Here is a 20,275-nt window from a genome sequence, read left to right on the forward strand (position 1 = left end):
ATGGATGTTATTATAGTTATCGTTATAGTTATCGTTAATGTTTATTATTATAGTTATTGTTATAGTTATCATTAATGATTGATAAAGTTTTTAAAATTACGATTTTTTAAAATTTAGACTTTTTTCCCCTGATGATCCTTCAGAAATAATTATGATTTGCTGTTCAGTTGTTATCAATTATTATTGGTGCTCAATTATTAGTAATGGTTCTTATTGTCAAAGTTAGAAATGTTTTTGTGGAAACTGATACATTTTATTTTTAAGGATTCTTTGATGAATAGAAAGTTCAAAAGAACAGCATTTATTTGAAATAGAATCTTTTGTAACATTATAAATATCTTTATTATCACTTTTGATCAATTTTAATGCATCCTTAATAAAAGTATGAATTATTATTTTTATTATTTTACTGACACCAAACTTTTGAATGATTTCCACAAAAATATTAAGCATTAACATAGATAATAATAAAAACCATTATTAATATTTGAGCACCAATAATAGTTATTAATTGAGCAGAAAAACAGAAGGATCATGTGACACTGAAGACTGGAGTAATTCAGCTTTGATCACAGGAATAAATTACACTTTACTATATGTATTTACATAGAAAACAGCTGTTTTAATTTGTAATAATATTTCACTGTTTTTACTGTATTTTTGATCAAATAAATGCAGCTTTGGTGAGCAGAAGAGACTCTTTGATAAGAGAACTTTTGAATGGTCGTGTATCACAATTTACACAAAAATCTGAAGCAGCACAACTGTTTTCAATATTGATAATAATTAGAAATGTTTCTTCATCAGCATATTAGAATGATTTCTGAAGGAAACTGAGACTTTGGCCAGTGTTTGTGTAGTAAAGTTGTGTGTTCTGTGTGTTTCAGATGCGTTCTGCTCTAAAGGTTACGCGCGGGCGAAGGGAACCGTCTGCGAGGGTGAGATCTCACGCTGACATCAGGATTCACTGTGTCCACGAGTCTCATTTTACCTGCTTCATGTGTGTGTGTGTGTGTGTGTTCAGATGTGAACGAGTGTGAGCTGTTTCCTAGCGTGTGCGTCAATGGAAAGTGTGTGAACACGGACGGGTCGTTTGTGTGCCAGTGCCCCACTGGCATGACCGTGGACGCCTCTGGAAGAACCTGCGTTGGTACGTACGCCACCGTTCACTGGTTCGAAACAAATTATTCACGTTTTGAAAGCGCCCGTCACTAATGAAAGTTTGATGGATGTGAATGTGTGTGTTTGCAGACCTGCGCACTGAGCTGTGTTACCTCACACACATCGACGAGCGCTGCGGAGCTGCGATTCCCGGCCGGCATCGCGTGGACGCCTGCTGCTGCTCCGTCGGCGTGGCCTGGGGCCCGGAATGCGACGAGTGTCCGGAGAAAGGAACGCCGGAATACGCTCAGCTCTGCCCTCGACCCGGTTTCTCCCACCGCGGAGACTTCATCAACGGGAAACCCTTCCTCAAAGGTGCGCGAGACAGAGAGGTCATACGTTTTGCGGTGGTGGACATTTTTCAAGTATCTGTACTTTATCAGAGAACTTTTGCTTCATTACATTCCAAAGCATTACATCTTACATTTACTCCACTACATTTCATAAAACATATCGTTCCTCGTTTTTTCAAGCTGAAAAAACTTGACCCCCTTTAAAAAGCAACATGAACAAGCTGATTCTTTCCACTGAACCTGTTGAGTTGGTTCACAAATTGCATTGAACGATTCACATGCGAATCAGAGTTGAATCAACAACTCGCTGATTCAATGATCTGGTCAAAACGAGCCAAGAACCGCGATATCATCAGAGCTTGAACGTGTGTGCGATTGATGGCACGAAAAATATGTTACATTTTACAATGGATTATTGTAAATGAAAATTATATTTAGGTTATGACTGAGTATTTTTGTTTTGGCAAACTTTTACTTCACTACATTACAAAGCATAATATTGTAAATTTTTACTCGACTGCATTTCATAAAACATCGTTCCTCTTTATTTCGAGGTTATTTCCGAGATGCGATACCAGTGAACCTGTTGAACTGAACGAATCATTCATGAATCTGACTGATCCGATTGCAGCTGTTTTTGAATCAACAAATCACTGATTTAATGTTAAAATGAACTGGAATATCGTCAAAGCTTGAATGGTGCGAAAAATAAGTTACTAATGCCTAATTTTAGCACATATTTAGGTTATGACTGTCAGTTATTTGCAAAGTAAATCTGTAGATCTGTTTAAGCACATTGAAATGCTTAAATATGGGTATGTTTTTTTAACTAAAATCGCCAATTTCATTCTTAAAATTTGAATGCATTTTGCCCCGTGTGACGTCTGTACATTGTATTTTATACTATTTGTAGCAACATAATTAGACAAATTATGTATTTTCTAATTTTTAAAATGCTATATAGTATATTATTGCATTGTTTGCACACTTGAATTATTAGTAACTTAAATTGATATGTTATTATATTGAAGTTGAATGTTTTAATAGTGCATAATTTTTGGTAATAAAATAAAACGTTTGCTTATTAACAGATCAATGCATATAATACATAGTCTGCACTAATAATTCTTATTAGTTCTGACCAGTTCTGACTTATTACAGTAATTACAATACAATACAATACAGTAAGTAATGTGTTACAATATTGCATTACTACCTACAAAAGTAACTTATTGCGTTACTTTTTATGGAAAGTAATGCGTTATGTTACTTTTGCGGAACGTTTCTCACTTGGTTTGCTTGTTTGTTTTGTAATAACAAAAAAAAGTTCTATTTTTGGCCAATTTAAAGGCCTTTTGAATGAATAAGCCTCAAGCTGAAGAAGATGCAAATTCATGTCTGTACAGTAGAGGGCGCCGCTGAAACAAACCTTTCTTGATCACAGAAGAATAGAACACAGGAGAAGAAAGTTCAAAAAAACAAAAATGAAACAGAAATATAATGTTCATCATTTTTGCTTATTAGTGTGGTTGAATTGGCAGCAAAGACATTGGTTAATAAAGTGAGATTAAATACATAAAGTATATTTGTGTAAATTAACATATTTAATGATTGTAGGTTTGCCTAATATTCTGAGTCTGCGTTTTCCTGTTTTTATTTTCAATACGGGAAATCAAAGTAACTTGCATTACTTACTTGAAAAAGTAACTTGTTGTAAATTTTAAAGTAATCTGTTACTTTAGTAGTTACTTGAAAAAGTAATCTGATTACATAACGCCCAACACTGTACTTTTAATACAATCAAGTACTTTTACTGGAGTAATATTTTATTAGGGTATCTGTGCTTGGTTTGCGTACTTCATTCACTTCTGTTTGTTCCTTCATTCATCCTGACTCGTCATTAATGTCTGCTTCTCCTCAGATATAAACGAGTGTAAAATGATTCACAGCTTGTGCACCAACGGCCGCTGCAGGAACACCATTGGTAGCTTCCGCTGCAAGTGCGACAGCGGCTTCGCTCTGGACTCTGATGAAAGGAACTGCACAGGTGAGTTCAGATACAGACCTGTTTACACCTAAATACAGGTGCGAATGAGGTTCAGAACACACACAGGTCATCAGAAACATCCTGCTGTGTCACAAAACACATAATTATGTTTCATTTCAGCTTTATTTTCAAAACTTTTTAAATTTAACTTACTAGAAGAAACTAAGTGTGTCCAGAGATCAAAATAAACAACTAAAATAATGTGTTTTCATTATAAAAATGCCCATGGAGTTGTAAGATTTTATGTATTTTGACCTTTTCCAGGTCTAGAAATCCTAGGCTTCCTCGTATATTCAGGTTTTCCATGACTGTGTGAATCCTGGTTCTTAAAAGACAAAAACAGTTGTTGAGGAGGTGAATTAAAATAAGAAGGATCTTGATTTTTAGTTTATTTCCATGCTTAATTCATTTTCTCTCCAGTTGTTTGAGAACCACTGACCTAGATGCTGAAGAACTGTCTTCACTCATTGTTTGGTGCTGAATGTGTGTGTGTTGACAGATATCGACGAGTGTCGCATCTCTCCTGACCTGTGCGGTCAAGGCACGTGTGTGAACACAGCCGGGGATTTTCAGTGCGAGTGTTTCACCGGATATGAGAGCGGATTCATGATGATGAAGAACTGCATGGGTGAGACTCTCACACACACTTCATTACATCTAAAGTTTGTGAATTTAACTTGCAATATGGCATGAAACATTTGCAAATAATGCAGCGTTTCCATCCCACGTGTTCAAGAGAGCAAAATCGTCACTTTTTTGGGAAATTTGCCACCAAATATCATTTCTGCAATCGGGCTCTTTTTTCCCTCCATCATAAATGAGTTGGTCTCAGAGCGTCAGATGAAACACAATAAACGCTGTCATGTGATCTTGTGTTTGGGAACACAATCGTGTGAGACGCTTCTGGAGGGAATTAAACCAAATTATTCTGATGACAGACTTTGACTTGGGCGTTTCAGAACCACCAAACCAACATTTAAGTTGCCACGATGTGAATGGTCAACTGTTTAGTCCAATCACAGCCTCTGCTGAGGCAAAGTCACATGGGTTTTTGAGGGATTTATTCGGTAAATGTGTTTCCATCGTAGTTTATGCACGTGTCTTCAAAGTTTCCAGCCAGAGTTTTTTATGCAATATCCCAAAATATGCATAAAAATAGGTGGATGGAAACATATAGCTACACAACAAAACAAATCCCCAGAGTTAAATCAGCTCTGCTCAGAGTGCATATGGTCCCTCTCTAAATAGTGTTAAAGTAACACTGAAGCAGAGTTAAATTTAATGAGATAATTAAGCAATTAATGAAGTAATGATTGCGCATTAGTGATGAACACCTGCTGTTAACAAGCAGAATCACTGAAGAAATAAGAAAAAACACTGTGACTTAAGTCACAGCCTTATTAATTGCTTAATTATCTCATTAAATTTAACTCTGCTTCAGTGTTACTTTAACACTATATAGAGAGGGACCATATGTACTCTGAGCAGAGCTGATTTAGCTGTGTATTGTTTACCAATTGCTCTTTATACAATACAAATACCCAATGAATGACGCATATTTCATTAAATATGAGACTTTCAGCTGTAAAGCAGCACTACAGAAGTCATTATTCAGATCAATTCAGTTCAAGTTTTGTTCTCATCTGATAGCATTAGTGCAGTCAAATCAATAATATTACTGAATATTAATTGTCTTTTAATAGTGTTGTGTTGCTGATGTGTGTGTGTTTCAGACATCGATGAGTGTGAGCGCAACCCTTTGCTCTGTAGAGGAGGCGAATGCATCAACACCGAGGGCAGCTTCCGCTGCTTGTGTCCGGAGGGCCACGAGATCGCTCCTGACGGCTCCGCGTGCTTGGGTCAGTGTGTTTGTGTGTGTTATAACTCACAGTAGGGTCATTGTAAACCCTGGGTAAATGGAATCCTTCATGTTTCACATTGCTCATAATTTACCCGGGGTTAAAACCGTGGTTTAGAAAGATGATAACCCGGGGTTAAGCACAACGTGAAGTGTGTTAATGTGATGATGAGAAACTCTTCTTAGTTTGTGGTTTGTATTCAAAACATCCTGAATTCACAGTTTTGTGTTTATTGTGTTTTTCTGCAGATATTAATGAGTGTGAACTGAGTGACAAACTGTGCAGGAACGGTCAGTGTGTGAACATGATCGGACGCTATCAGTGCTCCTGTAACACCGGCTACAAATCCACTGAAGACAGACTCGCGTGCGTCGGTAAGATATGCAGACGCTCACGCCACTAACATTCATGTTAAATGTGCCGTTTCCCACATCAATCACTGTATTTTCCCATTTCCAGACAGCAGCTCTTGCACTAAAACACTCGTAATTGAGTTTGTAATGCGAGTTAAACAGGCTGTTTTGACTTATAGTCAGTATTCTTGCCAAAGAGAGAGATAAATGCATGAAAATTTCAGGATTCTACGTATCTGAAAATCAACCCCAGAGTGAGAGGAAATTTAAACAATTGCACTTTCTCGCCCTCGTAAATCAAAATGAGTCTCAAAATTGAAATGTTCTGCATGTTCAGTATACTTGCATAGGTACTGCCTAAAAAAGATTTAGGACTGAGACTTGAACCCTTCCCATTATAAACCGACCCTAAAAGTGGAACTTTGAGCGATCTTGATCATTACATTTGGACTTAAAGGGCCAGTTCACCCAAAAATGAAAATTCTGTCATCATTTACTCACCCTCAAGTTGTTCCAAACCTGTACGAGTTGCTGAACACAAAAGATATTTTGAAGAATGTGCCATGACACAAAGATGGCTGCTGAAGTTAAACCAGGTAAAATAATAATAAAAACTGGTGGTTTTACAATACCGGTACATAATCACTCAGAAAAATTAGAAAATTAAAAATGGTCAAGCAACCTCCACTGGAGCACTTGAGATGGATTTTAATAATAGACAATAAAGGTGGAACCCGAGCCACACAGATCAGATCACAGAGACTTTATGACACCCTAGCAACCACATAGCAACACACTAACAAAATGGTAAAATGGTCTCTTCATAGACTGAAACTAACAATGCTCATTAATATTCAATGTCAACAAAACTAATTAATATTCAATGTCAACAGTGCACATTAATATTCAGTGTCAACAATGCTCATTAATATTCACTGTTAACATTGACTATTAATTAGCTTCTTCAACAGTGATTATTAACGAGTATTGGTTACGCTGAATATTAATTATCACTTTTGTCATTGAATATTAATGATTGTTGGCATTGAATACTAAATAGCTTTGTTGACTGAAAATTAATACTTAGTGTCAACAATGCTCATTAATAATCACTATTGACATTGACTATTAATGAACTGGATATTAATTAGCTTCTTCAACAGTGATTATTAACGAGTATTGGTTACTCTGAATATTAATTATCACTTTTGTCATTGAGCATTGTTGGCACTGAATACTAAATAGCTTTGTTGACTGAAAATTAATACTTAGTGTCAACAATGCTCATTAATAATCACTATTGACATTGACTATTAACGAATTGGATATTAATTAGCTTCTTCAACAGTGATTATTAACGAGTATTGGTTACGCTGAATATTAATTATCACTTTTGTCATTGAATATTAATGATTGTTGGCATTGAATACTAAATAGCTTTGTTGACTGAAAATTAATACTTAGTGTCAACAATGCTCATTAATAATCACTGTTTGCATTGAATATTAATGAACTGGATGTTAATTAGCTTCTTCAACAGTGATTATTAACGAGTATTGGTTACGCGGAATATTAATGATCACTTTTGTCATTGAATATTAATGATTGTTGGCATTGAATACTAAATAGCTTTGTTGACTGAAAATTAATACTTAGTGTCAACAATGCTCATTAATAATCACTATTGACATTGACTATTAATGAACTGGATATTAATTAGCTTCTTCAACAGTGATTATTAACGAGTATTGGTTACGCTGAATATTAATTATCACTTTTGTCATTGAATATTAATGATTGTTGGCATTGAATACTAAATAGCTTTGTTGACATTGAAAATTACTACTCATTGTCAACAACGCTCATTAATAATCACTATTGACATTGACTATTAATGAACTGGATATTAATTAGCTTCTTCAACAGTGATTATTAACGAGTATTGGTTACTCTGAATATTAATTATCACTTTTGTCATTGAGCATTGTTGGCATTGAATACTAAATAGCTTTGTTGACTGAAAATTAATACTTAGTGTCAACAATGCTCATTAATAATCACTATTGACATTGACTATTAATGAATTGGATATTAATTAGCTTCTTCAACAGTGATTATTAACGAGTATTGGTTACGCTGAATATTAATTATCACTTTTGTCATTGAATATTAATGATTGTTGGCATTGAATACTAAATAGCTTTGTTGACATTGAAAATTACTACTCATTGTCAACAACGCTCATTAATAATCACTGCCGATATTGAATATTAATGAGCATTGTTGGCATTGTATACTAAATAGCTTTATTGACATTGAAAATGAATACTTAGTGTCAGAAATGCTCATTAATAATCACTGTTGACATTGAATATTAATGATTGTTGGCATTGAATACTAAATAGCTTTGTTGACATTGAAAATTACTACTCATTGTCAACAACGCTCATTAATAATCACTGCCGATATTGAATATTAATGAGCATTGTTGGCATTGTATACTAAATAGCTTTATTGACATTGAAAATGAATACTTAGTGTCAGAAATGCTCATTAATAATCACTGTTGTCATTGAATATTAATGATTGTTGGCATTGAATACTAAATAGCTTTGTTGACTGAAAATTACTACTCATTGTCAACAATGCTCATTAATAATCACTATTGACATTGACTATTAATGAATTGGATATTAATTAGCTTCTTCAACAGTGATTATTAACGAGTATTGGTTACGCTGAATATTAATTATCACTTTTGTCATTGAATATTAATGATTGTTGGCATTGAATACTAAATAGCTTTGTTGACATTGAAAATTACTACTCATTGTCAACAACGCTCATTAATAATCACTGCCGATATTGAATATTAATGAGCATTGTTGGCATTGTATACTAAATAGCTTTATTGACATTGAAAATGAATACTTAGTGTCAGAAATGCTCATTAATAATCACTGTTGTCATTGAATATTAATGATTGTTGGCATTGAATACTAAATAGTTTTGTTGACTGAAAATTACTACTCATTGTCAACAATGCTCATTAATAATCACTATTGACATTGACTATTAATGAATTGGATATTAATTAGCTTCTTCAACAGTGATTATTAACGAGTATTGGTTACGCTGAATATTAATTATCACTTTTGTCATTGAATATTAATGATTGTTGGCATTGAATACTAAATAGCTTTGTTGACATTGAAAATTACTACTCATTGTCAACAACGCTCATTAATAATCACTGCCGATATTGAATATTAATGAGCATTGTTGGCATTGTATACTAAATAGCTTTATTGACATTGAAAATGAATACTTAGTGTCAGAAATGCTCATTAATAATCACTGTTGACATTGAATATTAATGAGCATTGTTGACACTGGATATTAGCTTCATCAACAGTGAATATTAATGAGCATTGGTTACGCTGAATATTAATTATCACTTTTGACACTGAATATTAATAAACATTGTTGACACTGAATATTAATTAGTATTGTTGGCATTGAATACTAAATAGCTTTGTTGACATTGAAAATTAATACTTAGTGTCAACAATGCTCATTAATAATCACTGTTTGCATTGAATATTAATGAACTGGATGTTAATTAGCTTCTTCAACAGTGATTATTAACGAGTATTGGTTACACTGAATATTAATGATCACTTTTGTCATTGAATATTAATGAGCATTGTTGGCATTGAATACTAAATAGCTTTATTGACATTGAAAATGAATACTTAGTGTCAGAAATGCTCATTAATAATCACTGTTGACATTGAATATTAATGAGCATTGTTGACACTGGATATTAGCTTCATCAACAGTGATTATTAATGAGCATTGTTTACGCTGAATATTAATTGACACTGAATTTTAATTAGCATTGTTGACATTGAATAATAAATAGCTTTGTTGACATTGAAAGTTAATATTTAGAGTCAACAATGCTCATTAATAATCACTGTTGACACTGAATATTAATGTGCACTGTTGATATTGAATATTAATTAGTTTTGTTGACATTGAATATTAATGAGCATTGTTAGTTTCAGTCTATGAAGAGACCATTTTACCATTTTGTTAGTGTGTTGCTATGTGGTTGCTAGGGTGTCATAAAGTCTCTGATCTGATCTGTGTGGCTCGGTTTCCTCCTTTATTATAAAGCAAGAACCCTATTAGATCTCTTCTTCAAAATGAATCACAGAGGGTCTAAACATGCTCGAAACCTCATGAAATTTGGCACACACATCAGAAATGGTGGAAATTTACATCTGATATGGGTTTCAGAATTCAGTGTGGCAAAATGGCTCGATAGCGCCACCTACAAAATGTACAAAATTTGGTAGGCTCATAATGTAACATCCCAATACCTTCAAAAAAGTCTCTTAGAGCCAAACCACAGACCACAGAATCTGATGCGCTTTGAGTACCCAGAAAAGCGTTATATAAATGTAACAAATTATTAATTATGTAAAGGCAGTCAATGAGTCATGTGACATGCACGTGTGTTTCAGATATTGATGAATGCACCATTGAGAACGGCGGCTGTGAGACTTTCTGCACAAACTCAGAGGGCAGTTACGAGTGCAGCTGTCGCCGCGGTTACGCCCTCATGCCCGACCTCAGGAGCTGCACAGGTGAGAAACACACACACACACACACACACACATGCAGCACACACACACATACTGTGCTGAACTCACGCCGCTGTGTTGTGTGTGCAGATATCGACGAGTGTGAGGACAGTCCTGACATCTGCGACGGCGGGCAGTGCACAAACATCCCGGGCGAATTCCAGTGCCTGTGTTTTGATGGATTCATGTCATCTGAGGATATGAAATCATGTCTGGGTAAATCACACACTCAGCCATTCATTCATAACGAGTCTCTTTAATGAGGCTGATGACACCAGACAAACACTGCATGGTTATTTGGACATGTACTATGGTAATAACGTGGTATTCTTTGAGGTACACTGGAGTACTGTGTGAAAACCATAACACAGGGTTTCCCAAACTAGGGTTTGTGAGCTGACGAAAGACTAATAATTATTTAAATCATAAAAAACATAAATTGAAAATAAATAATTTTAAAATAAAAACAATCAAAATATAACTCTTACTAAAAATTAATTAAATTATAAAAATGTGAAAAAATGAAATAAATAATTTTAAAATAAAAAAATCTTAATAAAGCACATATTAAAAAGTAATTAAATCATAAAAATGTAAAGATAATAAAATGTCATTTTAAAATTAAAACAAAAAAATTATAAAATTGAAAAAACATAAATTGAAAATAAATCATTTAAAATAAAAACAATCAAAATATAGATTTTACTAAAATTAATTAAATCATAAAAATAATAATAATTTTAAAAATAAAGACATCAAAATAGATAACTTACTAAAAAGTAATTAAATAATAAAGAGTAAAATATTATTAAATCATAAAAAATAAAAATAAGTAATTTTTAAATAAAAGCATTAAAATAAAACACTAAAAATGTATTAAATCATTAAAACATAAAACAAAATGAATAATTAAAAAATAAAAACAATTAAAAAGAAATGCAAATTAAAAAGAAATGCAAATTAAATTATAAAATGTAAATAATAATTTTAAAATAAAAATAAATAATTTTAAAATAAAAACAATCAAAATATAACTTAATAAAAATTAATTAAATTATAAAAATGTGAAAAAATGAAATCAATTATTTTAAAATAAAAAAATTTAATAAAGCACATATTAAAAAGTAATTACATCATAAAAATGTAAAAATAATAAAATATGTCTTTTTAAAATAAAAACAATCAACAATCAAAATATAGATTTTACTAAAAATTAATTAAATCATAAAAAATAATAAAAATGAAAAAATAAAAACATCAAAATAGATAACTTACTAAAAAGTAATTAAATAATAAAAATGTAAAAAAAAATAGTAAAATATTATTAAATCATAACAAATATAAATAAATAATTTTAAATAAAAGCATTAAAATAAAACACTAAAAAAATATTAATTAAAACATAAAACAAAATAAAAAATATAAAACAATTAAAATGAAATGCAAATTAAATCATAAAATGCAAAAATAAATAAATAAATAAAAGTTAAAAAAAAGATAAATAAAAGATGAAATATAAAGGTGAAATATTTAATTTTTTCGCTTGCATGTGACCTTAAAATGACATCAGAAAATTTCATTCTCTTTCATCACTCTTACATCTTTTGTGTTGTTAACTTATTGCAATATTAACTTGATTTTTATTTATATTAATATGACTTCCAAGTAAATATTTTAGCTCAAAGGGGATCAGCTGATGTAAAAATGTTCATGAATCTCTGTCATAATGCATGAATATGATACTCATTCATTACTATAGTAAATATCAGAGTGGCATGATATACTGATACTGATGATGATGATGATGATGATGATGATGATGATATACTCTTATTTTCAGTTCTATGTAACTTTAATCTGTGTGTGTGAGGCAGATGTGAACGAGTGTGAGCTGAATCCCAACATCTGTCTGAGCGGGAAGTGTGAAAACACAAAGGGCTCATTTATCTGTCACTGTGACCTCGGATTCTCCGTCAGGAAAGGGACGACCGGCTGTACAGGTGAGACGCACTTCACACACACACACAGTTACTAACCAGCCCTAAATCATCACACAGACCTGCTGACGTTATCAGATCAGAATCAGAACATCATCACGTGTTTATCTGACGGTCTGATCCGAGTTCAGCGCTTATTAAAACTTTACCGTACGTAATGAGGGACTTTAGTGTGTTGCTATGCTGTTGCTTGGGTCCTCTGGGAGGTTGCTGGGTGATGTGGATCCCGAGCGTCCCCGGCACGCGCTGAAGGACAGCCAGAACCCTCACCGCTCGCTCAGAGGAGCTCATATTTTCCGTGTTTCTGGAGCATGTTTTCCTGCAGGAAAGAACAGCGTCTGATCTGAGTCAGCGGTCAGGAATCCTGCTGCCGCCACATGTTCTCGGGAGCTTCCAGCTCGGGATGTTTGCACGTGAGGTCGAACGAGTTGAACGCTGGGAGATATTCGGCCCGGATTCCTGAGCGCTGATCAATCGCTAATGAAACGGCCCATTAGAGTCGGTTAACCAGTCAAACCGCATGGGCGGCACCGAACCCGCGCTTTCCTCGTTTCTGTGTGTCACGACCGAATCCTTTGGCCGGTTTCCGACTGAATCCGTTAAGCGGCGTTCCGTGGAGATCTCTCGGAGGGAAGAGAGCCGCGTCACGCCAGCTTTGGATTCGTCGATGCCTGTTGTTTCTTTCTGTCGGGTTTTTGTTTTAATTTCTTACACATTTTCATCCTAAAAACATTTTCCGCACATCTGCAGCCGTTTGTCTCTCTGTGTATTTTTACTGGTGATGATTTTAATGTCTGTCATTTATAAACGTCCTGCCGTGAGCTTCATTTATCTTGATGTTTTCCAGGCATGATGGGATTGAAGTTTGATCGTAATGAACTGAAGGTCGTTTGTTTGAGTTCTGCTCATTTCGCTGTTGGATTGTGGGATAATTAATCTGGCAGAGATGTAGTCAGTGATTGATGACTGTTTGTAGGGCAGAAGGCCAGAGTGTGTGTGTGTGTGTGTGTGTGTGTGTGTGTGTGTGTGTGTGTGTGTGTGTGTGTGTGTGTGTGTGTGTGTGTGTGTGATGGTCATCCGTGTTCCTCATCAGATGTGTTTTAATTGGCCCATCAGCACTTGTAAATAAGGCTGACATCATCAGTGGTCATCAGCTTCATGGGCGTAGTTGGAGTGTTTGAGGTCAAAGGTCAATGCACACACACACACACACACACACACACACACACACACACACTGTGACTCACTGTTTAAGTTGCTTTCTTTAATGCAGGGATTCCCAAATTTTGGGAACATTTTTGTCAAATCATTTATTTATTTAAATTTATTTAAATTTATTCGGTATCACATGTATGGTGAGTTACATAAAATATTATCTAGAAAGTATCTAGAAACAAAGTAATTCTGTGAATTAATACTAAATAAATTCATAATAAATAAATAATAATACAATATGTAATAATGCATAATAATAATTTATGTATTTATTATTAATTTATAATTAATTTATTTTTATTAATTTAATTACATATTTAATTTTTATGTATTTATTATTCATTTATTTATTATTCATTTATTTTTATTAATTTATTTGCATATTTATTTTTTATGTATTTATTATTCATTTATTTATAATTAATTTATTTTTATTAATTTATTTACTTTTTTTTTTACATTTTTCTATGAACGTTTTCATGGATGCCGTAGCAGTGTTATTTTAGTACATTTATAGTATATTTTCTGTTTTCATGTTAATTTTAGTTAAAGTTTTAGTAATTTTGTTGTGTATTTTTGTCATTTTTATATAGCTGGAGTGTTTGAGGTCAAAGGTCAATGCACACACACACACACACACACACACACACACACACACACACACACACACACTGTGACTCACTGTTTAAGTTGCTTTCTTTAATGCAGGGATTCCCAAACTTTGGGAACATTTTTGTCAAATCATTTATTTATTTAAATTTTGCATTTTTATGATTTATTAAATTTTTATTAAGTGTGCGTTTGTTCGGTATCACATGTACGATGACTTACATAAAATATTATCTAGAAAGTATCTAGAAACAAAGTAATTCTGTAAATTAATACTAAATACATTAATAATAAATAAATAATAATACAATATGTAATAATACATAATAATAATTGATGTATTTATTATTCATTTATAATTCATTTCTTTGTATTAATTTATTTGCATATTTAATTTTTATGTATTTATTATTCATTTATTTGTAATTAATTTATTTTTATTAATTTATTTGCATATTTATTTTTTATGTATTTATTATTCATTTATTTATAATTATTTTTTATTAATTTATTTGCATATTTATTTTTATGCATTTATTATTCATTTATTTATACTTAATTTATTTTTATTAATTTATTTGCATATTTTTTTTATGTATTTATTATTCATTTATTTATAATTAATTTATTTTTATTAATTTATTTGCTTTTTTTTTTATTTTATTTTTTTTACATTTTTCTATGAACGTTTTCATGGATGCCGTAGCAGTTTTATTTTAGTACATTTATAGTATATTTTCTGTTTTCATGTTAATTTTAGTTAAAGTTTTAGTAATTTTGTTGTGTATTTTTGTCATTTTTATATAGCTGGAGTGTTTGAGGTCAAAGGTCAATGCACACACACACACACACACACACACACACACACACTGTGACTCACTGTTTAAGTTGCTTTCTTTAATGCAGGGATTCCCAAACTTTGGGAAAATTATTGTCAAATCATTTATTTAAATTTTGCATTTTTATGAAGTGTGCGTTTGTTCGGTATCACGTGTACGGTGAGTTATTTTATATATTGCACATATAAAACATCAGTTCTAGAGAAATATTCATCATGTAGTTTCATTCTCTATCATCACTTCATGTGTTTTTGCGTTAATTCTGTGTAATTTGACTGACATCATCTTTATTGATGAGTTTGTTTATCTGAGATTAATTCCCATCAGGCCAGTTAAGTCATTTATTTTGGAGTAAACACTGAAGCGCTCTGCTATTTCCTCTCTCTCTCATTTTATCTCTTTGATTCAGTGTCAGCTGGCGCATATTTTGTGGATTAGATTTGCTCTAATAAAAGCGCAGCATGCTAACAAGACGAGAGAGAGAGAGGAGCAGAGTTCACTCCGCTCCGGTTATTTCAGGACAGACGGAGCGCTGGAGTCTCCTGCTCTAATGAGAATCAATGATGGAACAGAATGTGATGGACTTCATCAGACATGTTCACAACAGAGAAACGACACGCTCGTTAAACACGCTCGTTAGACGGACACTGACCGCTCACAGGATCTCGGGTCCAAGCATTCACAATTATTTCAGATCCAGGAACAGGAAATGATGTCACACTCCAGGACAGGGCCGTTGACATGGTCAAACATCGTTTTCATGGGTCAACAAACTTTAGTTCAGCAAGAGATGAAAACTCCTGTGTACCAGCTGTATACAGACATACACACACACATATATATGAAAAACAATGTTAGAAATGTATACAAAATTATCTAGAAAATATTTACATATCTGTATCCGTTTTTCTACTTACCATTAGTATATTGTAAGATGCAGAAACCTGAAGAGAAACATAAAATATTACAAAGTATCTAGAAACAAAGTAATTCTTTAAATTAATACTAAATAAATTAATACTAAATAAATAATAATACATTATGTAATAATGCATAATAATAATTTATGTATTTATTATTCATTTATAATTATTTTTTATTAATTTATTTGCATATTTTTTAATGTATTTATTATTCATTTATAATTAATTTATTTTTATTAATTTATTTGCATATTTATTTTTTATGTATTTATTATTCGTTTATAATTAATTTTTATTAATTTATTTGCATATTTATTTTTTATGTATTTATTATTCATTTATAATTAATTTATTTTTATTAATTTATTTGCATATTTAATTTTGTATGTATTTATAATTTATTTATTTATAATTTATGTATTTTTATTAATTTATTTGCATATTTACTTTTTTTTCTATGAACTTTTTTCATGGATGCCATAGCAGTATTATTTTAGTATATTTTCTGTTTTCATGTTAATTTTAGTTAAAGTTTTAGTAATTTTGTTGTGTATTTTTGTCATTTTTATACATTCTTGTTTTTTTTTTTTTTAAATGTCTTTATACTTTTTATTAATTTTTTATTGTCACACTTTAATTTAGGGTCCAATTCTCACTATTAACTAACAGTTAACTACGACTTTTGCCTCAATAAACTCCTAATTACTGCTTATTAATAATTAGTAAGGTAGTTATTGAGTAGAATATGGTCATGCAGAATAAAGCATTAATATGTGCTAATATCCTGATATGCATGCTAATAAGCAACTAGTTAATAACACTAGTTTAACTAAAGTGTTACCATTTTTATTTCAGTTTTGGTTTTAGTTATTTTAGTGCATCAAGTTAAACTAAATTAAAAATGAGAAAACTTGCCTTGGCAACTAGCTGAAATAAAATAAGTTTAAGGTTTTATAGATTCAAATTGAATATTCCCACCTCCGACTTTGTTTCAAACACAGCAATAGTGGTTTGTGATGTGCAGTCTGTGACGCTCTCCTCTTGTGTGTGATTTAGATATTAACGAGTGTGAGATCGGCGCTCATAACTGCGACCGGCACGCGACCTGCACAAACACCGCCGGCAGCTTCAAATGCAGCTGCGCTCCGGGCTGGATCGGGAACGGGATCAAATGCACAGGTAGGAACCCTCGCTGGCGATCATAGACGAGATCTGATCTGATGTGGTTAATCTGATCATGATCAATCACTGCTGTCGCAGATCTGGACGAGTGTTCCAATGGGACGCACCTGTGCAGCCCCAGCGCAGACTGCATGAACACCATGGGCTCCTACCGCTGCCTGTGCAAAGAGGGATTCAACGGAGACGGCTTCTACTGCACCGGTACACACACACACACACACACACACGTTCATTCACACACACGTCATGATGCCGTTGTTAACGTGTGTGTATGTGTGTCCTGTAGACACGGATGAGTGTGCTGAGAACGTGAATCTGTGTGAGAGCGGACACTGTCTGAACATCGCTGGAGGATATCGCTGTGAATGTGACATGGGCTTCATCCCCACTGCAGACGGCAAAGCCTGTGAAGGTGAGACGCTCCTCCTTTTGAGTTGTTGATATAGATGTTATTATAGTTATTGTTATAGTTATCGTTATTGATTATCATTATAGTTATTATTAGTTGTCGTTATAGATGTTATTATAGTTATCGTTATAGTTATTGTTATAGTTAGTGTTGATGATTATCATTATAGTTATTATTAGTTGTCGTTATATATTATAGTTATCGTTATTATTCATTGTCCTTACAGATGTTATTATAGTTATCGTTATAGTTATCGTTATAGTTATCGTTGATGATTATCATTATAGTTATTATTAGTTGTCGTTATATATTATAGTTATTGTTATTATTAGTTGTCGTTATAGATGTTATTATAGTTATTGTTATAGTTATCGTTATTGATTATCATTATAGTTATTATTAGTTGTTGTTATATATTATAGTTATTGTTATAGTTATTGTTATTATTAGTTGTCATTATAGATGTTATTATAGTTATCGTTATAGTTATCGTTGATGATTATCATTATAGTTATTATTAGTTGTCGTTATTGTTATAGTTATCGTTATTATTCATTGTCGTTACAGATGTTATTATAGTTATTGTTATAGTTATCATTATATTTATCGTTATTGATTATCATTATAGTTATTATTAGTTGTCGTTATATATTATAGTTATTGTTATAGTTATGGTTTTTATTCATTGTTGTTATAGATGTTATTATAGTTATCGTTATAGTTATAGTTAGCGTTATAGTTAGCGTTGATGATTATCATTATAGTTATTATTAGTTGTCGTTATATATTATAGTTATTGTTATAGTTATGGTTTTTATTCATTGTTGTTATAGATGTTATTATAGTTATCGTTATAGTTAGCGTTATAGTTAGCGTTGATGATTATCATTATAGTTATTATTAGTTGTTGTTATATATTATAGTTATTGTTATAGTTATTGTTATTATTAGTTGTCATTATAGATGTTATTATAGTTATCGTTATAGTTAGCGTTATAGTTATCGTTGATGATTATCATTATAGTTATTATTAGTTGTCGTTATTGTTATAGTTATCGTTATTATTCATTGTCGTTACAGATGTTATTATAGTTATTGTTATAGTTATCATTATAGTTATCGTTATTGATTATCATTATAGTTATTATTAGTTGTCGCTATATATTATAGTTATTGTTATAGTTATGGTTTTTATTCATTGTTGTTATAGATGTTATTATAGTTATCGTTATAGTTAGCGTTATAGTTAGCGTTGATGATTATCATTATAGTTATTATTAGTTGTTGTTATATATTATAGTTATTGTTATAGTTATTGTTATTATTAGTTGTCATTATAGATGTTATTATAGTTATCGTTATAGTTAGTGTTATAGTTATCGTTGATGATTATCATTATAGTTATTATTAGTTGTCGTTATTGTTATAGTTATCGTTATTATTCATTGTTGTTATAGATGTTATTATAGTTATTGTTATAGTTATCATTATAGTTATCGTTATTGATTATCATTATAGTTATTATTAGTTGTCGTTATATATTATAGTTATTGTTATTAGTTGTCGTTATAGATGTTATTATAGTTATTGTTATAGTTATCGTTATTGATTATCATTATAGTTATTATTAGTTGTCGTTATATATTATAGTTATTGTTATAGTTATGGTTTTTATTCATTGTCGTTACAGATGTTATTATAGTTATCGTTATAGTTAGCGTTATAGTTAGCGTTGATGATTATCATTATAGTTATTATTAGTTGTCGTTATATATTATAGTTATTGTTATAGTTATTGTTATTATTAGTTGTCGTTATAGATGTTATTATAGTTATTGTTATAGTTATCATTATAGTTATCGTTATTGATTATCATTATAGTTATTATTAGTTGTCGTTATATATTATAGTTATTGTTATAGTTATCGTTATTATTAGTTGTCGTTATAGATGTTATTATAGTTATCGTTATAGTTATCATTAATGATTATCATTCTAGTTATTATTAGTTGTTGTTATAGATATATTATAGTTATTGTTATAGTTATCGTTACAGTTATCGTTGATTATCATTATAGTTATTAGTTGTCATTATAGATGTTATGATAGTTATTGTTATAATTATCGTTATCATTATCATTAATGATTAGCATTAATAGTTATTGTTAATAATTATTATTATATTTATCATTGTAGTTATCATAACAGTTATTGTAATAGTTATTGTTAATGACTAACATTATAGTTATCGTTAATGATTATCATTATATTTATTGTTAATGGTTATCATTAAAGTTGACGTTATCAATCTTGGTCTGGACGGACCGTAAAACATGTTGCTCTTCATAATCTATATGAATGAGATCTGACCACACACTCACTTGAAAATACTTTATTATCCAACGTTTAACTAATAATAACTTATAATTATAACTCTATTAATATCAAAGGCAACTTCTTTCAGTCAAGCCAAAACCTGATGGATAAAATCAGTCCTGTGTGTGTTTGTGCCTGAAACTTCCTGAGCTCAGTTCCTCCTGATCAACACACATAACCCGTCACAGCTGTTGTGTGTCTCTCTCCGCAGACATAGACGAGTGCACGTTTGCCGACATCTGTGTGAACGGCCGCTGCCGCAATATTCCGGGTCTCTTCAGGTGCCTGTGTGACACCGGCTATGAGCTGGACCGGAGCGGAGGAAACTGCACGGGTATCACATGATCTCACGCATCAGAC

The 20,275-nt window shown here is 31.7% G+C and overlaps 1 protein-coding gene across 1 annotated transcript in view; it reads left to right on the forward strand.

The window, feature by feature from the left end:
- fbn1 (fibrillin 1) overlaps nt 1-20,275 on the forward strand; it is an 83,902-nt gene that overhangs the window by 36,329 nt on the left and 27,298 nt on the right. Inside the window, exons 23-36 of the mRNA XM_048167952.1 lie at nt 888-938; nt 1,025-1,150; nt 1,252-1,476; nt 3,376-3,501; nt 4,001-4,129; nt 5,235-5,360; nt 5,609-5,734; nt 10,246-10,368; nt 10,456-10,581; nt 12,240-12,365; nt 17,005-17,127; nt 17,209-17,331; nt 17,417-17,542; nt 20,127-20,249. Of these exons, the coding sequence (XP_048023909.1) occupies nt 888-938; nt 1,025-1,150; nt 1,252-1,476; nt 3,376-3,501; nt 4,001-4,129; nt 5,235-5,360; nt 5,609-5,734; nt 10,246-10,368; nt 10,456-10,581; nt 12,240-12,365; nt 17,005-17,127; nt 17,209-17,331; nt 17,417-17,542; nt 20,127-20,249 (1,779 nt within the window). The remainder of the gene's footprint in view (nt 1-887; nt 939-1,024; nt 1,151-1,251; nt 1,477-3,375; nt 3,502-4,000; nt 4,130-5,234; nt 5,361-5,608; nt 5,735-10,245; nt 10,369-10,455; nt 10,582-12,239; nt 12,366-17,004; nt 17,128-17,208; nt 17,332-17,416; nt 17,543-20,126; nt 20,250-20,275) is intronic.

The sequence above is a fragment of the Megalobrama amblycephala genome, linkage group LG19 (assembly GCF_018812025.1).
Source record: "Megalobrama amblycephala isolate DHTTF-2021 linkage group LG19, ASM1881202v1, whole genome shotgun sequence".
Classification (NCBI taxonomy): domain Eukaryota; kingdom Metazoa; phylum Chordata; class Actinopteri; order Cypriniformes; family Xenocyprididae; genus Megalobrama; species Megalobrama amblycephala.